This window comes from Monodon monoceros, unplaced genomic scaffold, assembly GCF_005190385.1.
Source record: "Monodon monoceros isolate NGI ecotype Baffin Bay Population unplaced genomic scaffold, NGI_Narwhal_1 Super_Scaffold_3, whole genome shotgun sequence".
NCBI classification, from domain to species: Eukaryota; Metazoa; Chordata; class Mammalia; order Artiodactyla; family Monodontidae; genus Monodon; species Monodon monoceros.
This window is the reverse complement of record NW_021703780.1, coordinates 65,415,181-65,440,291: the sequence shown is the minus strand read 5'-3', so window position 1 is coordinate 65,440,291 and position 25,111 is coordinate 65,415,181. Positions and strand designations below refer to the sequence as shown.

Here is a 25,111-nt window from a genome sequence, read left to right as displayed (position 1 = left end):
TCCAAAGTTTTCTTTGCATTTTTAGCCTATCTGTTTGCATTTAAGCCTCAACTCCACTTCCAGCCCCAGACAACCACTGATTTGCTTTCTGTGAATACACATTAATTCTACCTGTTCTAGAACTTATTAATGAAATCACATAGTACACGTACTCTTTTGAGTCTACCTCCTTCTATTCAGCATGTTTTTTTGTTTTTTTTGTTTTTTTTTTTTGCGGTACGTGGGCCTCTCACTGTTGTGGCCTCTCCCGTTGTGGAGCACAGGCTCCGGACGCACAGGGTCAGCGGCCATGGCTCACGGGCCCAGCCGCTCCGTGGCATGTGGGATCTTCCCGGACCGGGGCACGAACCCGTGTCCCCTGCATTGGCAGGCAGACTCTCAACCACTGCGCCACCAGGGAAGCCCCAGCATGTTTTTAAGATCCATCAATGATGCATTTACCAGTGGAGTTCATTTATTTTTATTGCTTAGTATTCACTTATATGGACATATAAAAATTTGATTATTCTTCTACTGATGGATATTTAAGGTATTTCCAGTATTGGCTGTTACAAATAAAGCCACCAAAAAAAAAATCTGTATACAAATCTCCATGTCAATGTAAACATCTCGGGGAGATGTATATTTAACTGCATAAGAAACTGTCACACCATTTCCCAAAATGGGTCTACCATTTTACATTCCCACCAACAATGTATGAGAGTTCCAGTTGCTCTGCTTCCTTGTCCACAGTTGATACTGTCAGTCTTTTTAATTTTAGCCATTCTAATAGATGCACAGTGGTATCACACTGTAGTTTTAATTTGTATTTCCCTGGTAACTAATGATGTTGAGCATCTTTTCACTGTTTACTGGTCATTCATATTTCTTCATCTGTAAATTGTCTATTCAAATACTTCGCCTCTTCTTGTTGGGTTGTCTTATTAATTGTAAGAGTTCTTCTTTCTGCATGTGATTCACTTGTCAGATATATGTAACAGAATATTTTCTCCCAGTCTGCTTATTTTTCATTTTCTTGACAGTGCATTCCAAGGAACAGAAGTTTTTAATTTTGATGAAGTCTGATATTGTCAGGTTTTTCTTTTATGATTTGTGCTTTTAATGTCCTATGAAATCTACACTATCTCTGGGTTGCTAAGATTTTCCCTTGTGTTTTCACTGTGAAGTGTTAGATAGAGTTTTAGCTTTATATTTGGGTGTAGAGTATGGTATGAAGTAAGGGTCAATGTTCATTTTCCCCTGCAGTTGGATACTCATTTGTTCTCATTTGTTAAAAAGACTTTCCTTTTCCCCACTCAGGTGCTTTGTCATCTTTGTCAAAAATTAATTGACCACAGGTGACATCAGCAAGATGGTGGTATAGGACTTTCCAGCACTTGTCCTCTCACAGAAATTTCAATCTGAACAACTTTCTATGCATGAAAATACCTTCAGGAGAGCTAAGGATTCCTGGGTGTAGCACAGAAATAAGAAAAGACACATTGAAGAGAACAGAAAAGACAATTTCATGTTACCCCTGTCACTGCTTCTAAAAGCCTCAGCAGCCCAGTGCAGAGAGATACACTTTCTCCCTAGGGAAAGAAGAGTGAAGTGAGCACCTTACTTCACTGCAGACACCAGCACAAGACCAGCCAGTGCCAAGTGAACCCCTGCAGCCCCAGGCAAGCTCTCATGGAACCAAATGCTGGCCTGCCCCATCGCCAGCCACAGGCTCACTGTAGTGCCAGGCTAGTTCCCATGGACCAAATGCCAGGCTAGCCTCCATGGATCCAGCCTCCAGGTGGGCAACCACAGACCACGGTCCCAGTTCCCACCCTGTGCCACACCAGCCCCTGTCAACCTGACCTCTAGGCCTACCCCATGCAGCCAGGCTTCCGGCCCCAATCTGTGCCAAGCTGAGCCCTACGGACCTAAATTCCAGGCCCAACCCTGTGCCAAGCCAGGTCCCAGCCTCCCCATGGATCCAACCTCGAAGCCAGCACACACAGACCCAGGCTCCTGGTCTGCTGTAGCACCAAGCCAACCCCCATGGCACCAGCCTCCAGACTAGCTCCCACGGCCAAGGCTCTAGGGCTTCCCCAACACAAGAGACCCTACAGCCTTGGGGGCCCCTCCAGCACCAGAAAAGACCAGACCCTGTGGCCCCAGGGTCCAGTGAAACCAGCACAGAGGCCTGGCCTGCCGCAGTAGATCTTAGCACTGGGCCAGTATCCTTGGACCCAGGCTCCAGGACTGCCACCACTGACTAAGGCCCTAGGCTCATCATAACAGCACTCTAGCTCTCACACACCAACACCACAGTCCCAGACACTAAGCATGACTCTGTGGTCTCAGGTATCCAGCCTGCCCATACTGGACCCCAGTACCAGGCTAGTCCCTGCAGGCTCAGGATTAAGCCAATTCATGTGTAATCAGGCACTGGGCTAAACCCGGTGCCAGACGGGCCTGGGAAGACTCAGGCTCAAGGCCCACTTGGGTCAGTGCCCATGCATCCAGGAAAGAGGAGACATTACAAATGATACCAAAGAAATAGAGAATCACAAGAGACTATAGTGAACATTTGTAAGCCAACAATTTAGAAAACCTAGAAGAAATGGATAAGTTCCTAAAATCATACAACCTTCCAAGACTGAATCATGAAGAAACAGATCAACAGATTCAATGCAATTCCTATCAAAATACTAATGGGGGGCTTCCCTGGTGGCACAGTGGTTAAGAATCCGCCTGCCAATGCAGGAGACACAGGTTCAAGCCCTGGTCCAGGAAGATCCCACTTGCCACGGAGCAACTAAGCCCATGTACAACTACTGAGCCTGCGCTCTAGAGCCCGTGAGCCACAACTACTGAGCCCACGTGACACAACTACTGAAGCCCGTGTGCCTAGAGCCCGTGTTCCTCAACAAGAGAAGCCACCGCAATCAGAAGCCTGCACACCGCAACTAAAGAGTAGCCCCCACTTGCCGCAACTAGAGAAAGCCTGCACACAGCAATGAAGACCCAACACAGCCAAAAATAAATAAATTTATTTTTTTAAAAATACTAATGGCCTTTTTTCATTTTTCCCAGAAATAGAAAAAAAATCCTAAAATTCATATGGAACCACAAAAGATGGTGAACAGTCAGAGCAATCTGGAGAGAGGGGGAAAAAACCCCCACCCAAGTTGTAGGCATCACACTATCTGATTTCAAAATATACTATAAACCTTAATCAAAACAGCATGGTACTGTCATAAAAAGAGACATACAGACCAGTGTCTATGATGACCAGAAATAAGTCTACAGATTTATGGTCTTCCACAAAGGTGTCAAGAATGCACAATGGGGAAAATACAGTCTCTTAAAAAAAAAAATGGCATTTGAGAAAACTGCTTTTCTACCTAGAAAGAATGAATTGAACCCTCATCTCACTCCATCTACAAAAATAAACTTAAAATGGATTAAAGACTTAAATTTAAGACCTGAAACCATAACACTATTAGAAGAAAACATGGGGGAAAAGCTTGTTGACACTGGCCTGGGTAATGCTTTTTTTATATACGACATCAAAAGCAAAAATAGATACGTGGGACTAAAACTAAAAAGCTTCTGCAGCAAAGGAAACAATCAACAGAACGAAGAGACAATCTACACAATGGGAGAAAATATCTGCAAACCATACATCTAGTAACAGGTTAATATCCAAAATATATAAGGAACTCAACTCATAGTAAGAAAAGAAATAATCTGATTTTAAAATGGGCAAGACTTGAATAGTCATTTCTCAAAATTAGACATAAATATGGCCAACAGATATATGAAAAGGTGCTCAACATCACTAATCATCAGGGAAATGCGAGTCAAAACAATGATATAACACCTCATTGATATTCAGTGCATTGAACTATAGTTCTATTTCTTTAAAAAAAATTTTATTTATTTTTTGCTGTGTTGGGTCTTTGTTGCTGCACGTGGGCTTTCTCTAGTTGTGGAGAACGGGGCTACTCTTCGTTGCAGTGCACGGGCTTCTTGCGGTGGCTTCTCTTGTTGCAGAGCATGGGCTCCAGGCATGCGGGCCCAGTAGTTGTGGCTCACAGGCTCTAGAGTGTAGGCTCAGTAGTTGTGGAGCACAGGCTTAGTTGCTCCAAGACAGGGAGAATCTTCCTGGACCAGGGATCGAACCTGTGTCCCCTGCATTGGCAGGCAGATTCTCATCCACTGTGCCACCAGGAAGTCCCTGTAGATCTATTTCTTCATGATTCAGTCTTGAAAGGGTGTATGCTTTTAGGAACTTATCCATTTCTTCTAGGTTGTCTAAACTGTTGGCTTACAAATGTTATGTAACTAGAATGGTTATTATCAAAGTCAGAAGATAACAAATGTTGGTGAGGATGTGGAGAAAAGGGAACCCTTGTACACTGTTGGTGGGAATGCAAATTGGTAAAGTCATTATGGAAAACAGCATGCAGATTCCTCAAAAAACTAAAAACAGAACTACCATAAGATCCAGCAATCCCACTTATGGGTATATACCCAAAGAAAATGAAATCAGGACCTTAAAGAGATAGCTGCACTCCCTTGTTCATTGCAGCATTATTCACAATAGTGACACCCAAGTGTCCACCAATGGATGAATGGATAAAAAAAGATGTGATACATATAATTATATAATGGATATATATTAATGCTTATATAATATATATATATATATATATATATAAAATGGAATATTATTCAGCCATGAGAAAGAAGGAAATACTGCCATTTGCAACAACGTGGATGAAGGCGGAGGGCATTATGCTAAATGAAATAAGCCCCAGACAGAGAAAGACAAATACTGTATGACCTCATTTATATGTGGAATCTTAAAAAAAAAAAAAAAAAGAAAAAGAAAGTAGAACTTACAGAAGCAGAGAGTAGAACAACAGTTATCAGGGGCTGGGGAAATGGGGAGATGTTGGTCAAAAGGTACAAAGTTGCAGTTATCTAGGATGAATAAGCCTAGAGAACTAATACACAGGCATGATGACTATACTTAATACTACTACATTGATTACTGGAAATATGCTTAAGAGAGTAGAATTTGGGGGCACTCATCACACAAACAAAAATGGTAACTATGTGAGGAGAAGGTGACATGTTAATTAGCTTGACTCTAGTATTCATTTCACTATACATATTGTGTATCAAATCATCATGTTGTACACCTTAAATTATATATAATCTTTATTTAAAATATATAAATAAATGGAAAAAACTGACCATATCTGTGTGGTCAATTGTTGTCTTTGTTCAGTTCCAGTGATGTACATGTCTTTTCTTTCATCAATACCACACTATCTTTTTTTTTTTTTTTTGGCCATGGCTCATGGGCCCATCCGCTCTGCGGCATGTGGGATCTTCCCGGACCGGGGCACGAACCCGTGTCCCCTGCATCGGCAGGCGGACTCTCAACCACTGCGCCACCCCCAATACCACACTATCTTGATCACTATACACTGATTATCTCTCCATTTATTTAGGTCTTCTTTAATTTCTTTCAACAATGGTTTGTAGTTTTAGTGGACAGGTGTTATACATATTTCATTAAATTGACCTAATGCTAGCCAAACATGCGTCACAGTTTCTAAGCATATCTTGCATGTGGGTGGCAGGAGGGTAGTTCTGTTCATAATAGGATGTGAATGTATGTAAGACAGAAACAGTGCAGTTTTAACATTCTGTTCCCATACTAGTATCCCAATATTCTTATTCTATTAACACAATTCCCCTACGATGATACAAAAGTAATCTAAGAACCGTGATAAATCATTTCTCCTGCAAACAAATACTTTCAAGCACACTGAAATGAAAGTTTACTTCACAAAGAAAACTGAGCTGACTGGAAAAGGCAGTAAAATAAAATGAAATGATATCAACTACTTAAGGTTATCTTTTCTACAGTTATTATGTCTTCATGGAGTCTATTAAGATTTCAAACTATAGAATATGTCTCGTATTAAGATTAAAATGATCAAATGACTGAAATTTCAACTTGAAAGAAAAAGTACATTTTAAAATATGCATTTTTATATAAACAATTCAAAAATCAATTTTTCCATTTCAATGGATACAGACAGTAGTGAAGGCAAGCCCCCATTTTACAGAAAAATAAAATCAGTAAATTAAAAGTAGTGGGAATCAATCATTTAATTAGTAAATTCACTATTCTTTCAGTGATATCTCATCAGTCAATGAGGTTTGTGTTTGGCTGCATTTAACACATATAATAAAAGGAGTTAACAAAAACAAGGATTATTTTTTCACATAAAAAATTCAAAAGTAAACAGTCCACGGCTTCTACAGTGATCCTACAATATCAGCAATATCTTAAATACCTTCCATCTTTGTGCTCTGCCATCCTTGGAAGGTACTTTTTAACATAACCGTCATCTCTTGGTAATAAGATGGCAACTCTACCATATGCCAATACAGGAAGTCACTTATTACAAGAAAAACAATGGCTCATCCAGAAACCCCTTGTAGAAACTTTTGCATATAATTTATGGCCAGAAATGCATCACATGGCGTCCCCTAACTTCAAGGAAGTCTGGAAAGATGGATACGTTAGCTGTACACAATGCCAACCTAAACAGTTCTGGCTCTTTTAACAAGGAAGAAAAGGAATCCAGCTACTGGATAGCCACACGGTGCCTGCCAAAATATTCTTTGAGATTTTAAACCTAGCTAAAATAAAATACACTAAAAGTTATGCTCAGTTGAAAACAAAAAGCCTTAAGTCATTAAAATACTGATTTACAACATATTTTGAGAGAAAACCCTTTAAAAATATCATTTCGTTATATACAAAATTATTTTTAAATGCAGCAAGAAAAAGAGCTTGCCAGTTTTAAAGACTGAAATTTTAAGAGTAAGATGGGATGGGGGCTAGGATATATTTGAAAAAATGTAGGACTAAAGCAAGTGGAAAACTTGGTTAAGGACTAGACGCTTACAATAGCAAGTATCATTCTTACTAACAACAAAAATGAAATAACAAGTAAGCGTTCAAGCACTTAAAAGGTGTTCTAAGTTTTTTATTTCATTTAAACAACATGGTAACCCTAGGAAACAGATACCATTATCATCTCCTAGGAGGAAGCTAACAGGCACAAAATCACGCAGCTACCGAGTTGTGGCATCTGAATTTGAACTCAGGAAGTCTCTCTCCAGAGCCTATGCATTCAGTCTCTCTGCTGAATTCCTCTTATACGCACCCTAAACATATGATGACGTAAACACATATGTTCTTAATGTTTGTCAAATCACTATTCTTGAGACAAACATAAAAAAGAATTTTATATCTTCTGTTCTTTAGGTGGGGCCTCAATATGAAATGTTGCCTTCCATTTACAGACTTAATCTTCCAAAGATTAGAAAGACACTATTCAGCAGAATTTCGAGAACTGTGCCTTATTTCTAATAAAATCTAGAAATTATTCATTTTTAGGATTCCTGAAAAAAATTTTTTAAACTCTTAAAGCAATACAAAGTAGAACTGTTATAAAGCATATCATCTTCAGTAACTACGTTCTAGTCGAAATATGTTTAATAGCTTTCTATAACATGAAAATATTGCTGTACTAAGTTATATTCTATCACAAAGGAAAAAGTAAACTACAGGGTAAGCTTCATCATAGATATCCAATTAAATAAAGGTGAGTTTTTAATAAAAAAGCAAAATTTCTAATGTTACCCTAAAATAGTACAAACAAATGATTAAACCTACTTAGCTACAATTATAAAATCCTTCAGTTACATACATGAAGGAAAATTCATAGTCCAAGATTAATGCAAGTACACATGCCTGTTCTATTTAGTTTTTACTGTCATCTTAATAGACACTATAATTGGATGTTAAACCCTATCATGGAAAATAGAAACAACTACACAGTTTTTTGATGAAGATTTCTTAGTTGTTGGAAACTTCGCTTTTTCTCATTTCTGTAGTAACTCTAGAGATGAAGAATAAGGATAATTCTGGGTAGTAAGTTTCTTTTCTAGCTTTACTGGCCTCAATTGTTATCTTGGCAAAAGGAGAAAGGTATCTTCTGTATATGACTTCTAATGTGCTTTTGGTTTTAAAAAAAAAAGTACTGTAGCATAAATATCTATTTAAAATTTGGCAGTCTTGCTTTTGACAGGAATGAGTAATGATGTCATTGTTTTCCACAAATGACGGTTCTCAGATAATCTTTTTCACATCAAAATAAGATTACTGGATGAGGAGATTATGGTTTTAACTGCCTCAGAGAGATGAAGATTTTTCTACCCTGGCTCAAGTATACATATACTCTTATCCAAATACCCCATTATGCAAATGAAGTCCATTTCATTGAGTCTATTTATTTCTCTATGTATAGATAGTTCTTAAGTGACAAATTGTGACATCAGTTATGCATATCTGGAGAGATATATAGTTCATATCGAAAACTGAATAATGCAATTAACACTGATTGAGTGCTTGAAGCTTTATATGCAATTTTATTTAATCTCTTACAACCCTTTGAAATAATTCTCTGTGCTATAAATGGGTATTATAAAGCTAAGACCTAACAAGAAGACTAACATAGAAGGTGAAAAGCCAAGATCTGAGCCTAGGTCCAAAGCCCCTTCCCTAGAATTTAACATACACTTGCTGATGCTATGATAAAAGTTAAACATAGAAAATTAGGTAGTGTCATCTCTTACCTTAAGCTCTTGTATACACATATTATTCACTTAACATTGGTAGTATTATTTCACAATATCATTATTGTTTTGATGAAAGCTTTAGGTTATTTTTTCCTAACAATCAAAATAATATATATTCACAATTCAAGATGTTGAAAACAAAGATTAGAAAAAGAAGACATCTAACATCTTAACCCCTCAATTAATCTCCATTTAATATACTGGTGAATATTTTTCATTTTTCCCCAAATATGTTTTCAGAATATAGATGAAGTTATACTTTATAATTTTGCATAAATTCACTTTAGCATGTAACATACTATTTAAAATTTTCTAACAGCTCTTTAGATGTAAACACCAGCTTATCTGTGTCTTACTTGGACTACAGTTGGCACATTCAGGAAAGTAAACTTATGTTTGCTATTGCAAATAATGCTTTAATGGAAATATTTATGAGACTGCAATTCAACCCACTCCCATATTTAACTTTATCTTAAAACAAATTCCCAGAATTAGAATTACTAGGGTCTGAAGAATCTGAAGGCTTTTCCCAAACTATTTTTCAAATGTGTCAACAAAAACTTGGTATCAACCAGCAAAGTGGATATGGAGGTATTCATTTCAGCAAAAATTCAATGGCAGAGGATAATTTCCACTTTCTTACTTGTTAATTTGAAGGAGAATTTATTACTTCATTGATTTACTTTCCATGTCCTTGATTGTTTGTAAGACTGAATATCTCCCTAATGTAATGCTTTATGAATGGCCTGTTTTATCCTTTGCTGAATACCTGCAGTGTTTTTACTGGTTTTCTTATTGACTTGTACACACTCTATTTACAGAAAGATATTAATCTTTATAGTCACATATGTTGAGACTTGTTTCTCATAGTTTACTGTCTTTTATTTAAATTATTTTCCTTTTGTTTTCAAAATCAGATAAATTAGACTTTAGACATTGTTAACCTAGATTCATTCAGGCTCTTAAGTATACTTCTCAGAGGACAGCCAGGTAATTAACTGCCTCTTAGTAAAGTTAGATCAAGAAAAGAACTATAAGGTTTGAAATTAAGTAGGGAAAACAAAGGGAGAATGTTTGGCTTTCTGATTTTAGTAACATTACAGATTTTTATTCTCTTCTTGTTGAAAGTCATTTGGAAAAGACTTGTGTTCATTTGTTTTGAATTCAACTGGCTACATGTCTGACCTCCTATCTGTATAAAAGAATAAGAACAATCATTTGACACTTGTGATATTAACAACAGATTAAAAAGAATTAACCAGAAACACTGCAGTTTGTTAAAATGGCAAAGAAAGGCAACATTCCATTCATCAAAAAGTGAATTTAAAAACTGTAATGGAAATTTCAAATTTGGGGTATAAAGTATAAAAATCATGATTTGCAGTAGTCCTCTTTCCACTACAGCCTCTCACTTTCAAGTTTTTCCATATCTCTGGAAAATTGGTAAGCAAATATATAAGCCTTAAAGCACACCTAAAAGATTTTTCAAATGTTAAGTGTTCTAAGCTACTGCATCAAATAGCAGCTCTAATTTATCCAGAACATTTCTGAATAAGATGAGCTGTTGTAAAAGAAGACATCATATCTGTATGATTTTAACTTTTAGGTACAATATATTTACCCTCACAAATGCATGTCAAGTTACCAAAACATATCAAAGGCAAGCTTGGGTGATTCTAATGATTCTTACCAACAACTTCATTACTTTTTCATGTTTTACCTAAAATTCACTTCTCCACATATATTAAAGTGTTGGTGAAGGCATTATTCCACTATTTCACAAATAAATTTGGCAGAAAAGAAAAACACAACAGAACTTTACAGGAAAAGAATTTTCACAGTTGCTGTGGCAAAGATTGCTAGTGGTCCCTCAGTATTCATTCTCCACTTTTTCTACAGTCATAGAATGCCTGATTTGGGGCTAGTATATGGCCATCTTAAATAAAGACCAATTCTCAGCCTCTTTTTCAGCTAGGGGTTACCCTGTGATTGAGTTTTGACCAACAGGAAGTAGGCAAGAAATGTTCTGAGCAACTTCCAAGAACTATCCTTTAAAGGAAAGAGCATGTCTTTTTTCTTTCTCTTCCTCCTTCCTACAGCTGGCGTGCAGATGTGCTACTAGAGCTAGGCATTTGGGGCTACAAAGCTGAAGCACTATAATGAGAAAGATAGAGCAGGAGAACAGAATGAGCCTGAGTCCTTTATGATGGTAGAGCTGCCATACCAAATACAGACTTCCTGTGCCTACTTGAAAAAGAAATAAAGGTCTATTTTGTTTAAGGGACGATTATTTTACAATTTTGGAGGGGGTGCTGTTGCCACATAATCTTCATTCTAATAAATGAAACCACCATTTCAGAAGATGATAATAAGTAACTACTAAAATCACCATAAATTGTATGCGAGATATATCAATATTAAAAGAATTTAATTCAGAAGATAAATAATGAGTTATTAAGAGCCCTGGAGTCTAATGAACTTAGATTTGGGGTCTGGCTGAACATTTACTATTTATATGACTTTGGGCACATTCCTTATCCTCTCTAAGGATTAGTTTCTAATCAGTAATATGATGAGAATAATAGTAATTGTAGTGATAATTAAAATGAGGTAATGTATGTAAAAAGTGAAGCACAGGCACAAGGTAAGCACTCAAAATAAGTGGTGCTGGGAAAACTGGACAGCTATATGTGAAAGAATGAAACTAGAACACTCCCTAACATTGTACACAAAAATAAACTCAAAATGGATTAAAGACCTAAATGTAAGGCTGGACACTATAAAACTCTTAGAGGAAAATATAGGCAGAACACTCTTGGACATAACCCACAGTAAGATCATTTTTGATCCACCTCCTACAGTAATGAAAATAAAAACAAAAATAAACAAATGGAATCTAATTAAACTTAAAAGTTTTTACACAGCAAGGGAAACCATGAACAAAACAAAAAGACAGCCCTCAGAATAGGAGAAAAGATGCATTAATTTCAATTACCCTAATGGCTAATTATATGGAAAATCTTTTCATGTTCTTATTGACTCTCCATATATCCTCCTTGATGAAGTGTCTATTCAAGTCATCTGCCCATTTTCTAACTGGTTAGAAATTACTGCTAGAATTACTGTTCAGTTTAGAAAGTTCTTTATATATTCTACATACAAGTTTTTTGACAGATATGTGATTTGAAAATATTTTCTTCCAGTCTATGACTTATCTTTTCATCCTTTAACAGGGTCATTCAAGAGCAAAATTTTTCATTTTGACGAAGTCAAATTTATCAACCTTTACTTTTATGGACTGTTCCTTTAGTATCATGCTTAAGAACTCTTCACCTAATTGCAGGTCATGAAGATTTTCTCCTATATGTTCTCCTAAAATTTTTATAGTTTTATGTTTAACATTTAGGTCTATGATGTATAACAGATGAGGTTTAGGTCAAGTTTTTTGTTTTTGCCTCTGAATGTCCAACTACTCCACCTAACCATTTGTTGACAGGAGCATCTTTCCTCTGTTTAATTCCTTTTGCACCTTTGCCACAAATCAGTTGCCCTTGCTTGACTGAATCTACGTCTGAACTCTCTATCCTGTTCCCTTAATCTATAATCTGTGTCTATCCCTCTGCCAATACCACTCCATCTTGATTACTGTAGCTATAGTAAGCTTTAAAATTAGGTAACATGATTCCTCTAACTTTATTCTTCTTTTGTATTCCCTTATAAATTTTAGAATCACCTTTATATTTACGAAATATCCTGCTAGGACTGTTTCAAGAATTAAATATACAGATCAATCTGGGTAGAACAGACATTTTTAATATCTGAGTCTTCCAACCCATGAACATGTCATGTCTGTCCCTTTATTTATTGTCTTCTTTGCTTTTATTCATTAGCATTTTTGTGGTTTTCAGCATATAGAAATTGTATGTTTTGTTGGATTTATACCTAAATGTTTCATTTTTGAGCAATTGTAAACGGTGTATGTTTTAAAATTTGGTTTCCAATTGTTCACTGCCAATATGTGGCAATATGATTGAGAGAGGGAGAGAGAGAGAGTTTGTGCGTGTACTTTGACCTGATATCCTGCAACTGAAAACGTGCTTATTTTCAGAACTATCTTCTGTAAACTCTAGTGTTTGTGGATTCCTTGGGATTTGCTAGGTAGCCAATCATATCGTCTGCGAATACGAACAGCTTTATGTTTTCATTCTAATCTGCATGTGTCTTCCTTCCTTTACTTGCCTTACTGCATTGGTTTTCTACTACTAAGTTGAATTGGCTTGTTGAGAGCAGACATCCTTACCTTATTCCCCAAAGAAGACTTTTATCATTAAGTATGATGTTTGCTGTACATTTTAATAAATGCCCTTTATCAGGGTGAGAAAGTCCCCTTATATTCCTAGTTTGCTAAGAGTTTTTATCATGAAAGTTGAATTTTCTCAAATGCTTTTTCTGAATCAATTGATACGATAGGGTGGTTTTTCTTCTTTAGATCCTTGGTAGAATTCACCACTAGAACCATCTGTGCCTGGACATTTCTTTTTTTAGAAGGATTTTCATTATAAATTCAATTACTTTAATAGCTGTCAGATATTCAGATTATCTATTTTGTCTTGGGTGAGTTTTGGTAATATGTGGTTTTCAAGGATTTGTTCTATTCCTCTAAACTGTCATTTATGTGTACAAAGTTGTTTATAGTATTCTCTTATTACCCATTTAATATCTGTGGTATCTACAGTGATATCTTTTTCTTTACTCCTAATATATTGATAATTACTATTTTCTCTCATTTTGCTAAATGTTTATCAATTTTATTGATATTTTCAAAAACTGGCTTTTGGTGTGATTGGTTTTTCCTCTACTGTTTTTCTATTTTTAATTTCATTAATTTCTTCTATTTTTTTTTCCTTCATTCTGCTTGCTTAAATTTAGATTCTTTTTATGTTGTTACCTTTTGACCCCCTTCATCCATTTCTCGGACTCCCCACTTCTGGCAACCACCAACCTGTCTCTGTTATCTATACCTATGCGCTTCCTTTTTTTTTTTAAGGTTTCACATATAAGAGAGATCATATTCATATGATATTTATCTTTAATTTTCTCTGCCTAACTTAAATTCGTGAAGTAGGAGCTGCATTTGACACGTTTTTCTGTTATATGCACTTAATGCCATAAATGTCTCTCTCGGCACTGCTTTAGCTGCATCCCACAGGTTTTAATACGTTATATTTTCATTTACATTCAGTTTTAATATACTTTTTTATTTCTCTTGAGACTTTCTCTCTGATACATGGATTATTTAGGAGTGGCTTCTTTAATTTCTAAGTGCTTCAATATTTTTCTGTAATCTTTCTGTTATCAATTTCTAGGCTGTCTCCATTATGGTCAGAATACCCTTTGTATGACATGAGTTATTACAAATTTGTTAACAGCTGTTCTATGACCTAAGATATTGTCACTCTTGGTGAATGTCCCATGTATGCTTGAAAACAATCTTTATTCTGATTTCACTGGGTGGAATGTTCTAAAAATTTCCATTCGATCCTGATGGTTGACGGCACTGTTCAGTTCTTCCCTATCCTTGATAATTTTTAGTCGTTATATCCTTTAGTAAGCGAAGGGGTTATAAATCCCCAAGTATAATATCTGATTTCTCTACCTTCAACTATTTTCTCCACTCAGTCCTTTAAGGTTTTACTTCATTTATTTCCCAGCTCTGTTTTTTGGTGCATGCATACTTAAGACTGCTATGTCTTCTTGGTAAATTGATCTTTTTATCATTTTGAAATGTCCCTTTCTTCCTAGTAGTTTTCTTTATTCTGACATCAATTTTTTCTACTAAAGTAAGTTTATTTATTTTTATTTACATTTATTTAAGGAAGAGATAATTCATACTTAATATTACTATCTCTTTTCAATACAGCCATTCCAATTTTCTTCTGATTAGTGTTTGCACGGTATGTATTTTTCTATCTCCTAACCTCCCTGTGTCATTGCATATGAAGTGAATTTCTTATAGACAAAACACAGTTCAGTCTTTTTTGATCAATTCTACCATTTCCTACCTCTTAATTATTCATATGTTAGGTCTTAAGTCTGCCATTTTAGTACTTCTGTTTGTTCCCTCCATTTTACCTTCCTCTGTTTCCCCTTTCTTATGTTCCTATAGGTTACTTGAACATTTTTAGTACTCCATTTTGATTTATTTACAATAGTTTTATTATATCCCCATATAATACTTTCTTTAACATCTTTATTGGAGTATAATTGCTTTAAAATGTTGTGTTATTTTCTGCTGTATAACAAAGTGAATCAGCTATATGTATACATATATCCCCATATCCCCTCCCTCTTGCATCTCCCTCCCACCCTCCTTATCCCACCCCTCTATGTGGTTGCAAAGCACCGAGCTGATCTCCCTGTGTTATGCGGCTGCTTCCCACTAGCTATCTATTTTACATTTGGTAGTGTATATATGTCCATGTCACTCTCTCACTTCGTCCCAGCTTACCCTTCCCTCTCCCCGTGTCCTCCAGTCCATTCTCTATGTCTGTGTCCTTATTCCTGTCCTGCCCCTAGGCTCTTCAGAACCATTTTTTTTTGATTCCATATATATGTGCTAGCATACGATATTTGTTCTTCTCTTTCTGACTTACTTCACTCTGTATGACAGACTCTAGGTCCATCTACCTCACTACAAATAACTCAATTTCATTTCTTTTTATGGCTGAGTAATATTCCACTGTATATATGTGCCACAACTTCTTTATCCATTCATCTGTCGATGGACACATAGGTTGCTTCCATGTCCTGGCTATTATAAATAGTGCTGCAATGAACACTGTGGTACATGACTCTTTTTGAATTACCATATAATATTTTTAATGACTGCTCTAGAGGTTACAGTGTGTGTGTGTGTGTGTGTGTGTGTGTGTGTATGTAACTTACTATAGCCTGCTAGTATCAACATTTTACTACCCTGAGTGGAACACAAATACCTTGCCACACTTTATGTCCCTTTCCTTTCCCACTTTCGATACAGTTTTCTTAAATATAACCTCTATATACATTGAGAACCATGTAAATGTAGTAATTTTTGCTTTGTATCATCAATTTTTTAAACTGAAGAGGATTTATTTATCCCTTCCATTGCTTTCTCCATTTCTAATATCCCAACTGTCCTTCCATTATCTCTTCCTTTGTGTCTGAAGAACTTCCTTCATAGTCATTATTTTACAACCAATTTGCTGGCAACAAATTTTCCTAGCTTTCCTTCATCTGACAATGTGTTGATTTCTCTTTCATTCCTTAAGTATATTTTTCCTGGATACACAATTCTGGGGTGACATCAGGTTGTTGTTTTTTTTTTTTAGCACTTCCTCTGTTTTCCACAATTTCTGATAGGAAATCTGTTGTCGTTTCAAATTGCCCTTTCCCTAATAGCAATGTTTGGTTTCAAGATTTTTTCTTTGGCTTTAATTTTCAAAAGTTTAACTATAATGGGTCCAGGTATGGATATCTTTAGGTTTATTGTGTTGGGGGAGTTCACTCAGCTTCTTGAATCTGTAGAATTATGTCTTTTGCAAATTTGGTAAGATTTAAGCCAATATTTCTTCAAATATTTTTTAAATTCCACATCCTGTCCTCTCTGTCTAGTACTCTGATGCCTCAAATGTTATACCTTTTGTTATTGTCCCACAGGTCTCTGAGTCTAAGTTCACTTTTTCAATTTCTCTCCATTATTCAGACTACATAATTTCTACTGATCCATCTTGAAGTTCACTAACTCTTTCCTCTGTCCTTTCCATTCTGCTATTTAGTCTAACCAGTAATTTTTAAATTTTGGTTATTGTATTTTTTAGTTCTGAGATTTTCATTTGATTCTTTATATTTTCTACTTATTTGCCGCAGTTTCTTATGTTTTCATTTGTTTCAAGAGAATTCATAATTGCTCACTGGAGCAGTTTTACAAAAGCTGCTTTAAAATCCTAATTGATGATTCCTACATTTGTGTCATTTCAAAGTTAGCCTCTGTTGATTGCCTTTTCTTGTTAGAGTTGAGTTTTTCCTGATTTTTTCATATGACAAGTAATTTGGGGTTGTAGGCTGGACATTTTAAGTACTATACTATCACACTCTAATTCCTACTTAAATCTTTTATTTTAGTGAATGGTCAACCTGTTTAGATTCTGAATGTGATCACAGGCTCACTTTTGTGGACTGTGATTCAAATGTCAATTTAGTTTATAAAGTCTCTCCAGTACTCCTCGGTTTTCTCTATTTACATGTTACCTATACGACAGAACTCCACTCCCCATTATCCTCAGCATGGGCTTGAGTGGGGAGAAGCACTGCCTCATTTCAGCAGAGCAGGCATAGAAAATAGGGTAATATGCAGGGGAGTGGGGAGTTGTGAAAGTCAATGTACTACCCACAGGCTCAGTTGGGGAGGGTACCACCTTATTACTGCAAGGGGAGTGGAAATCAAAAGCTCCAACCACAGGCTCCTCTGTGGAGAAATGCTTCTTCCTTACTTCAGAGCATGGAAGAAAGTCGAGTTCTGCCTCAAAACTCTGCAGGGTAAGGTCACCATCTTGTTAATGCTGTGTAGTTGTGAAAGCCAGGGTCTCACCCACAGGCTCTGCTGAAGAGAGTTGCCACCTTGTAAATTCTGGTGGGGTAGAAGACAGTCCTCCCTACAGGCTCTGCTGAGGAAGGGGACTGGCTCATTACTTAGCAGGGAAGAGGAGAAGTCAGAGTTTGACCCACAGGCTCCACTGGAGGGGGACATCTCCTTGTTACTGCAGGTGGGGGAAGGGTGTGTGTGAGACAAAGCTCTGGTCATGGATACTGCTGCTGTAATGCCTGTTTGAGTGTGAGGGGGTATAGATTTTATTGTGATGTTCTCCTACAGAACGGATGGGATAGGTTAGGATGTTTCTATCTTGCTGGGCCATCCTTTGGCTAGAAAGAACAGGCTTTCCTTGGCACTATTTTTTTGTCTGCACTCATTAGCACTTCCAGGTTGTAGTCTTCTCTACAACCCAGGCCAAGATATATGGCAGGCAAGAAAAATAGACAATCAGGGAACTCACTCAATCCTTGAGTCTCAAGGTCCTTAGATAGTCCACCTTCTTTTCCCTAACTTTCAGAGTTTTCTGGTAGGGTATTTCATGAGTTTTGTCCAGGATTTTTGTGATTAGTAGGAGAAAAACAGAATGTGTTTACTCCATCTTGTTAAGAACCCAAACCCTGCCACTTATTTTCAGTCTATATTTTTTGTGTCCTATCACCCTCTACTCTCTAAGTTTCCAGAGGATATGAACTGAGGTTTTATTAACCTAGTAATTGTTGGCTTGGCAAAAAGTATCATATATGACATATCCTTTAAGCTTATTAGCTGTAAGAAAGTGTTGATACAGCTTCTTGGCCTTTACCCACCATTAGGTTCACAATGTAACTCTGAAGTTTGTTCATTCATTTAATAAAGACCTGTTTTGTGAAAGCTTCTGGGGATACAGCAATGAGTAAGACAGCTAAAATCCTTGGTGTTATGGAACTTACATTCTATTGGCTGGAACAGGATGGAGAGAACTACAGGTGTATGAGTAATGTGTTCTCTTCAGGCTGGACAAAACTCAAGTCTACTACGTTTCAGTTAATATTAGGAACATACATTTGAAAAACTTGATATTCAGAAATCTATAAATTTGCAACTGGCACAAGTACAATAATTTTTTCACTTGGTACAATTAACTTTAATGATCTAGTAAACTAGTTATAAACTACTTACCACATAGAGTTGTTTCCACAGACTGGCCCATTCTTGCAGAGTTGCTGTAACTTCAGTCACAATAGAATCTTCAAGTGGAACCACAGTTTCATACTGCCTAGAACCAGAGCCACAACAAACAGTCCCATTATCTTTGATAAAATACCAGAATACTGCCTACTGACCTTTTCAACATATATAAATCAAATTTAAATTCATGCAAATATAAAGAGAGGTATATCTAATTGAATACATATTGTTTAGCAGTAATATACTGCAATAATATAAGTGAACTGAATTAATGTAAACAAGTTTCCTCAACTTGTCCATTGAGGAGTTCTGGGTCTGGTAGAGGAACTGTGATCCTGGAAACAGAAAGGTACTAGGTTTCTCTCCAACTACCTTGTAAGCAACATCCATTATGGTGCCAGTCCCTGTGCTAATCGCCAAGGATTTATCACTGAACAAAAATGGACAGGGTCCCTATCTTCATAGAGCTCTTATTGTAGATAGGGAATTAGACAAATAATCACAACAGATATGGATAGCAATGAATCTAAGAAAGAAACCAAATTGTACTATCAGAGATTTTAGCTGGGGGACACGACTAAAGAAGAGAAGATCAGTGAAGTCTTCTCTGAAGAAATGGCAATGCCCAAAAGATGCAAAAAGGTCATAACAGAAAAGTTTGTTGGGAGGGAGAGGTGTGGTGTCACCTGCAGAGGAAACAATATACAAGAAGTCACTGAGATGGTAAAGAATTTCACATATCTAAGAACTTAAAGAAGACTGGTATGACTGAGGCCAGCTCTCACAGGGCCTTTCCAAATGATACTAAAGATACCAGACCTTTTTTTTAATTAATTTTTATTGGAGCATAGTTGCTTTACAAAGTCGTGTTAGTTTCCACTGTACAGCAAAGTGAATCACCTATACATATACATATATCCCCTCTTTTTTTGGGTTTCCTTCCCATTTAGGTCACCACAGGGCATTGAGAATGAATGAGATGATACTGAAAGGTTGTTCAAAGTAAGGGCATGACTTGATAATATTTTTATAATGTCTATGCCACTTCTGAGAGTTAATGAAATATTTTCTGGGACCAAAGATTTTATATACTGATATGCTGAGGTGGATGGAACCTATACTCCAATTTGTTAGCCAAAGAGAACATCATCCACTTGCAAGCAACAAAGGAAAATTCATTTCACAAATTAGCATTAAGTATCGTTTCTCTACACAGCTGACAAACCACCACTGTGTTCAAAGGTGACAGTGTATTAATATGGAGCATCAATGAATATATGTTACTTGATTATGCTATATGATTTTCTTTTTTATTTTCTGTGATTTATTCCAGCAGATAAAAAAAATCATCTTGGAATGATGCCAGAGCACTATCCATATTCATCAAATTTATAAGGTGAATTTTCAGTGCAAGGCTGAGATTTAAACTTGACACTATGGAAATAGAGAGACATGGGAGATGCTGTAAGAGTGTTGTGTTTTAGTAACATTAAAGCAGAAATGCTGTATAGGATAAACTGGAATAAAATTTCTTGAAAGTTTCACCTATTGGGTCTCCAGCTACTTTAATCACTGAGATCTATGGGAAAATTACATTGTTCCTATTTTAAAGTTCTAAAACTTTGGACTTACCTCAAGTATATACTAATACTGACGTATTTTTCTTAGTCTATAATATATAATCAGTATCCTGAAAATTCTTAAACTTCAGATACAGTGTTATTTATAAATACACTGTTCCACAGACCAAGTAGAATGTAGTCAGAACACTAAGAAAAATAACCAAATAAAGTGAATTAATAAGCAAATTTCCAAAGAAATTCTGGATTCATGCAGAGTAAAGAGTTTGTTAGAGGCCTGAACCAAGATGGCGGAGTAGAAGGACGTGCTCTCATTCCCTCTTGTGAGAACACCAGAATCACAATTAGCTGCTGGACAATCATCAACAGGAAGACACTGGAACTCAACAAAAAAGATACCCCACATCCAAAGACAAAGGAGAAGACACAGTGAGATGGTAGGAGGAGCGCAATCACAGCAAATTCAAATCCCATAACTGCTGGGTGGGTGACTCACAGACTGGAGAACACTTATACCACAGAAGTCCACCCACTGGAGTGAAGGTTCTGAGCCCCACGTCAGGCTTCCCAACCCGGGGGTCCGGCAACGGGAGGAGGAATTCCTAGAGAATCAGACTTTGAAGGCTAGTGGGATTTGACTGCAGGACTTCGACAGGACTAGGGGAAACAGAGACTCCACTCTTGGAGGGCACACACAAAGTAGTGTGCGCATCGAGACCCAGGGGAAGGAGCAGTGAATCCAGGGGAGACTGAACCACACTTACCTGCTAGTGTTGGAGGGTCTCCTGCAGAGGTGGGGGGTGCCTGTGGCTCACCGTGGGGACAAGATAACTGGCAGCAGAAGTTCTGGGAAGTACTCCTCGGTGTGAGCCCTCCCAGAGTCTGCCATTAGCCCCACCAAAGAGCCCAGGTACACTCCAGTGCTGGGTTGTCTCAGACCAAACAACCAACAGGGAAGGACCACCCATCAGCAGTCAAGGAACAACCACCCATCAGCAGTCAAGCGGATGAAAGTTTTACTGAGCTCTGCCCACCAGAGCAACACCCAGCTCTACCCACCACCAGTCCCTACCATCAGGAAACCTGCACAAGCCTCTTAGATAGCCTCATCTACCAGAGGGCAGACAGCATAAGCAAGAAGAATTACAATCCGGCAGCCTGTGGAACGAAAACCACATAAACAGAAACATAGACAACATGAAAAGGCAGAGGGCTATGCACCAGATGAAGGAACAAGATAAAACCCCAGAACACAACAAAATGAAGTGGACATAGGCAACCTTGCAGAAAAAGAATTCAGAATAATGATAGTGAAGATGATCCAGGACCTCGGAAAAACGATGGAGGCAAAGATCGAGAAGATGCAAGAAATGTTTAACAAAGACCTAGAAGAATTAAAGAACAAACAAACAGAGATGAACAATACAATAACTGAAATGAAAACTACACTAGAAGGAATCAATAGCAGAATAATTGAGGCAGAAGAACAGATAAGTGACCTGGAAGACAGAATGGTGGAATTCAATGCTGCAGAACAGAATAAAGAAAACAGAATGAAAGGAAATGAAGACAGCCTAAGAGACCTCTGGGACAACATTAAACGCAACAACATTCGCATTATAGAGGTCCCAGAAGTGGAAGAGAGAGACAAAGACCCGAGAAAATATTTGAAAAGATTATAGTCGAAAACTTCCCTAACATGGGAAAGGAAATAGCCACCCAGTCCAGGAAGTGCAGTGAGTCCCATACAGGATAAACCCAAGGAGAAACACACCAAGACACATACTAATCAAACTGGCAAAAATTAAAGACAAAGAAAAATTATTAAAAGCAATAAGGGAAAAATGACAAATAACATACAACGGAACTCCCATAAGGTTAACAGCTGACTTCTCAGCAGAAACTCTACAAGCCAGAAGGAAGTGACATGACATACTTAAAGTGATGAAAGGGAAGAACCTACAACCAAGATTACTCCACCTGGCAAGGATCTCACTCAGATTCGATGGAGAAATCAAAAGCTTTACAGAAGAGCAAAAGCTAAGAGAATTCAGCACCACCAAACGAGCTCTACAACAAATGCTAAAGGAACTTCTCTAAGTGGGAAACACAAGAGAAGAAAAGGACCGACAAAAACTAACCCAAAACAATTAACACAATGGTCATAGGAACATACATATCAATAATTACCTTAAACGTGAATGGATTAAATGCTCCAACCAAAAGACACGGGTTGGCTGAATGGATACAAAAACAAGACCTATATATATGCTGTCTACCAGAGACCCATTTAAGACCTAGGGACACATACAGACTGAAAGTGAGGGGATGGAAAAAGATATTCCATGCAAATGGAAATCAAAAGAAAGCTGGAGTACCAATACTCATAACAGATAAAATAGACTTTAAAATAAAGAATGTTGTAAGAGACAAGGAAGGACGCTACATGATGATCAACGGATCAATCCAAGAAGAAGATATAACAATTATAAATATATATGCACCCAACATAGGAGCACCTCAATACATAAGGCAACTGCTAACAGCTATAAAAGAGGAAATGGACAGTAACACAATAACAGTGGAGGACTTTAACACCTCACTTACACCAATGGACAGATCATCCAAAATGAAAATAAATAAGGAAACAGAAGCTTTAAATGACACAACAGACCAGACAGATTTAATTGATATTTATAGGACATTCCATCCAAAAACAGCATATTACACTTTCTTCTCAAGTGTGCACGGAACATTCTCCAGGATAGATCACATCTTGGGTCACAAATCAAGCCTCAGTAAATTTAACAAAACTGATATCATATCAAGCATCTTTTCTGACCACAACGTTATGAGATTAGAAATGAACTACAGGGGAAAAAACGTAAAAAACACAAACACATGGAGGCTAAACACTATGTTACTAAATAACCAAGAGATCACTGAAGAAATCAAAAAGGAAATCAAAAAATACCTAGAGACAGATGACAATGAAAACACGACAATCCAAAACCTATGGGTGCAGCAAAAGCAGTTCTAAGAGGGAAGTTTATAGCCATACAAGCCTACCTCAAGAAACAAGAAAAGGGCTTCCCTGGTGGCGCAGTGGTTGAGAATCTGCCTGCCAATTCAGGGGACACGGGTTCGAGCCCTGGTCTGGGAAGATCCCACATGCCGCAGAGCAACTAGGCCCGTGAGCCACAACGACTGAGCCTGCGCATCTGAAGCCTGTGCTCTGCAACAAAAGAGGCCACGATAGTGAGAGGCCCGTGCACCGTGATGAAGAGCGGCCCCCACTTGCCACAACTAGAGAAAGCCCTCGCAAAGAAACAAAGACCCAACACAGCCAAATATAAAAATTAATTAATTTTTTAAAAAGAACAAGAAAAATCTCAAATAAATAATATAACCTTACACCTAAAGGAACTAGAGAAAGAAGAACAAACAAAACCCAAACTTAGCAGAAGGAAAGAAATCATAAAGATCAGAGCAGAAATAAATGAAATAGAAACAAAGAAAACAATAGCAAATATCAATAAAACTAAAAGCTGGTTCTTTGAGAAGATAAACAACATTGATAAACCATTAGGCAGACACATCAAGAAAAAGAGGGAGAGGACTCAAATCAATAAAATTAGAAATGAAAAAGGAGAAGTTACAACAGACACTGCAGAAATACAAAGCATCCTAAGAGACTACTACAAGCAACTCTATGCCAATAAAATGGACAACCTGGAAGAAATGGACAAATTCTTAGAAAGGTATAGTATAACCTTCCAAGACTGAACCAGGAAGAAATAGAAAATATGAACAGGCCAATCACAAGTAATGAAATTGAAACTGTGATTAAAAATCTTCCAACAAACAAAAGTCCAGGACCAGATGGCTTCACAGGTGAATTCTATCAGACATTTAGAGAAGAGCTGACACCCATCCTTCTCAAACTCTTCCAAAAAATTGCAGAAGAAGGAACACTCCCAAACTCATTCTATGAGGCCACCATCACCCTGATACCAAAACCAGACAAAGATACTGCAAAGAAAGAAAATTACAGACCAATATCACTGATGAATATAGATGCAAAACTCCTCAACAAAATACTAGCAAACAGAAACCAACAACACATTAAAAGGATCATACACCATGATCAAGTGGGATTTAATCCCAGGGATGCAAGGATTCTTCAATATATGCAAATCAATCGATGTGATACATCATATTAACAAATTGAAGAATGAAAACCATATGATCATCTCAATAGATGCGGAAAAAGCTTTTGACAAAATTCAACACCCATTTATGATAAAAACTCTCCAGAAAGTGGGCATAGAGGGAAACAACCTCAACATAATAAAGGCCATATACGACAAACCAACAGCAAACATCATTCTCAATGGTGAAAAACTGAAAGCATTTCCTCAAAGATCAGGAACAAGACAAGGATGTCCACTCTCACCGCTATCATTCAACATAGTTTTGGAAGTCCTAGCCTCGGCAACCAGAAAAGAAAAAGAAATAAAAGGAATACAAATTGGAAAAGAAGAAGTAAAACTGCCACTGTTTGCAGATGACATGATACTATACATAGAGAATCCTAAAGATGCTACCAGAAAACTACTAGAGCTAATCAATGAATCTGGTAAAACTGCAGGATACAAAATTAATGCACAGAAATCTCTTGCATTCCTATACACTAATGATGAAAAATCTGAAAGAGAAATTAAGGAAACACTCCCATTTACCACTGTAACAAAAAGAGTAAAATACTTAGGAATAAACCTACCTAGGGAGACAAAAGACCTGTATGCAGAAAACTATAAGACACTGATGAAAGAAATTAAAGATGATACCAACAGATGGAGAGATACACCATGTTCTTCGATTGGAAGAATCAATATTGTGAAAACGACTATACTACCCAAAGCAATCTACAGATTCAATGCAATCCCTATCAAATTACCAATGGCATTTTTTATGGAACTAGAACAAAAAATCTTAAAATTTGTATGGAGACACAAAAGAC

The 25,111-nt window shown here is 37.1% G+C and overlaps 1 protein-coding gene across 1 annotated transcript in view; it reads right to left on the bottom strand.

The window, feature by feature from the left end:
* The window catches only part of DOCK3 (dedicator of cytokinesis 3), a 404,078-nt gene that overhangs the window by 265,522 nt on the left and 113,445 nt on the right, over window positions 1-25,111 (bottom strand). Inside the window, exon 5 of the mRNA XM_029243318.1 lies at window positions 18,500-18,596. Within this exon, the coding sequence (XP_029099151.1) occupies window positions 18,500-18,596 (97 nt within the window). The remainder of the gene's footprint in view (window positions 1-18,499; window positions 18,597-25,111) is intronic.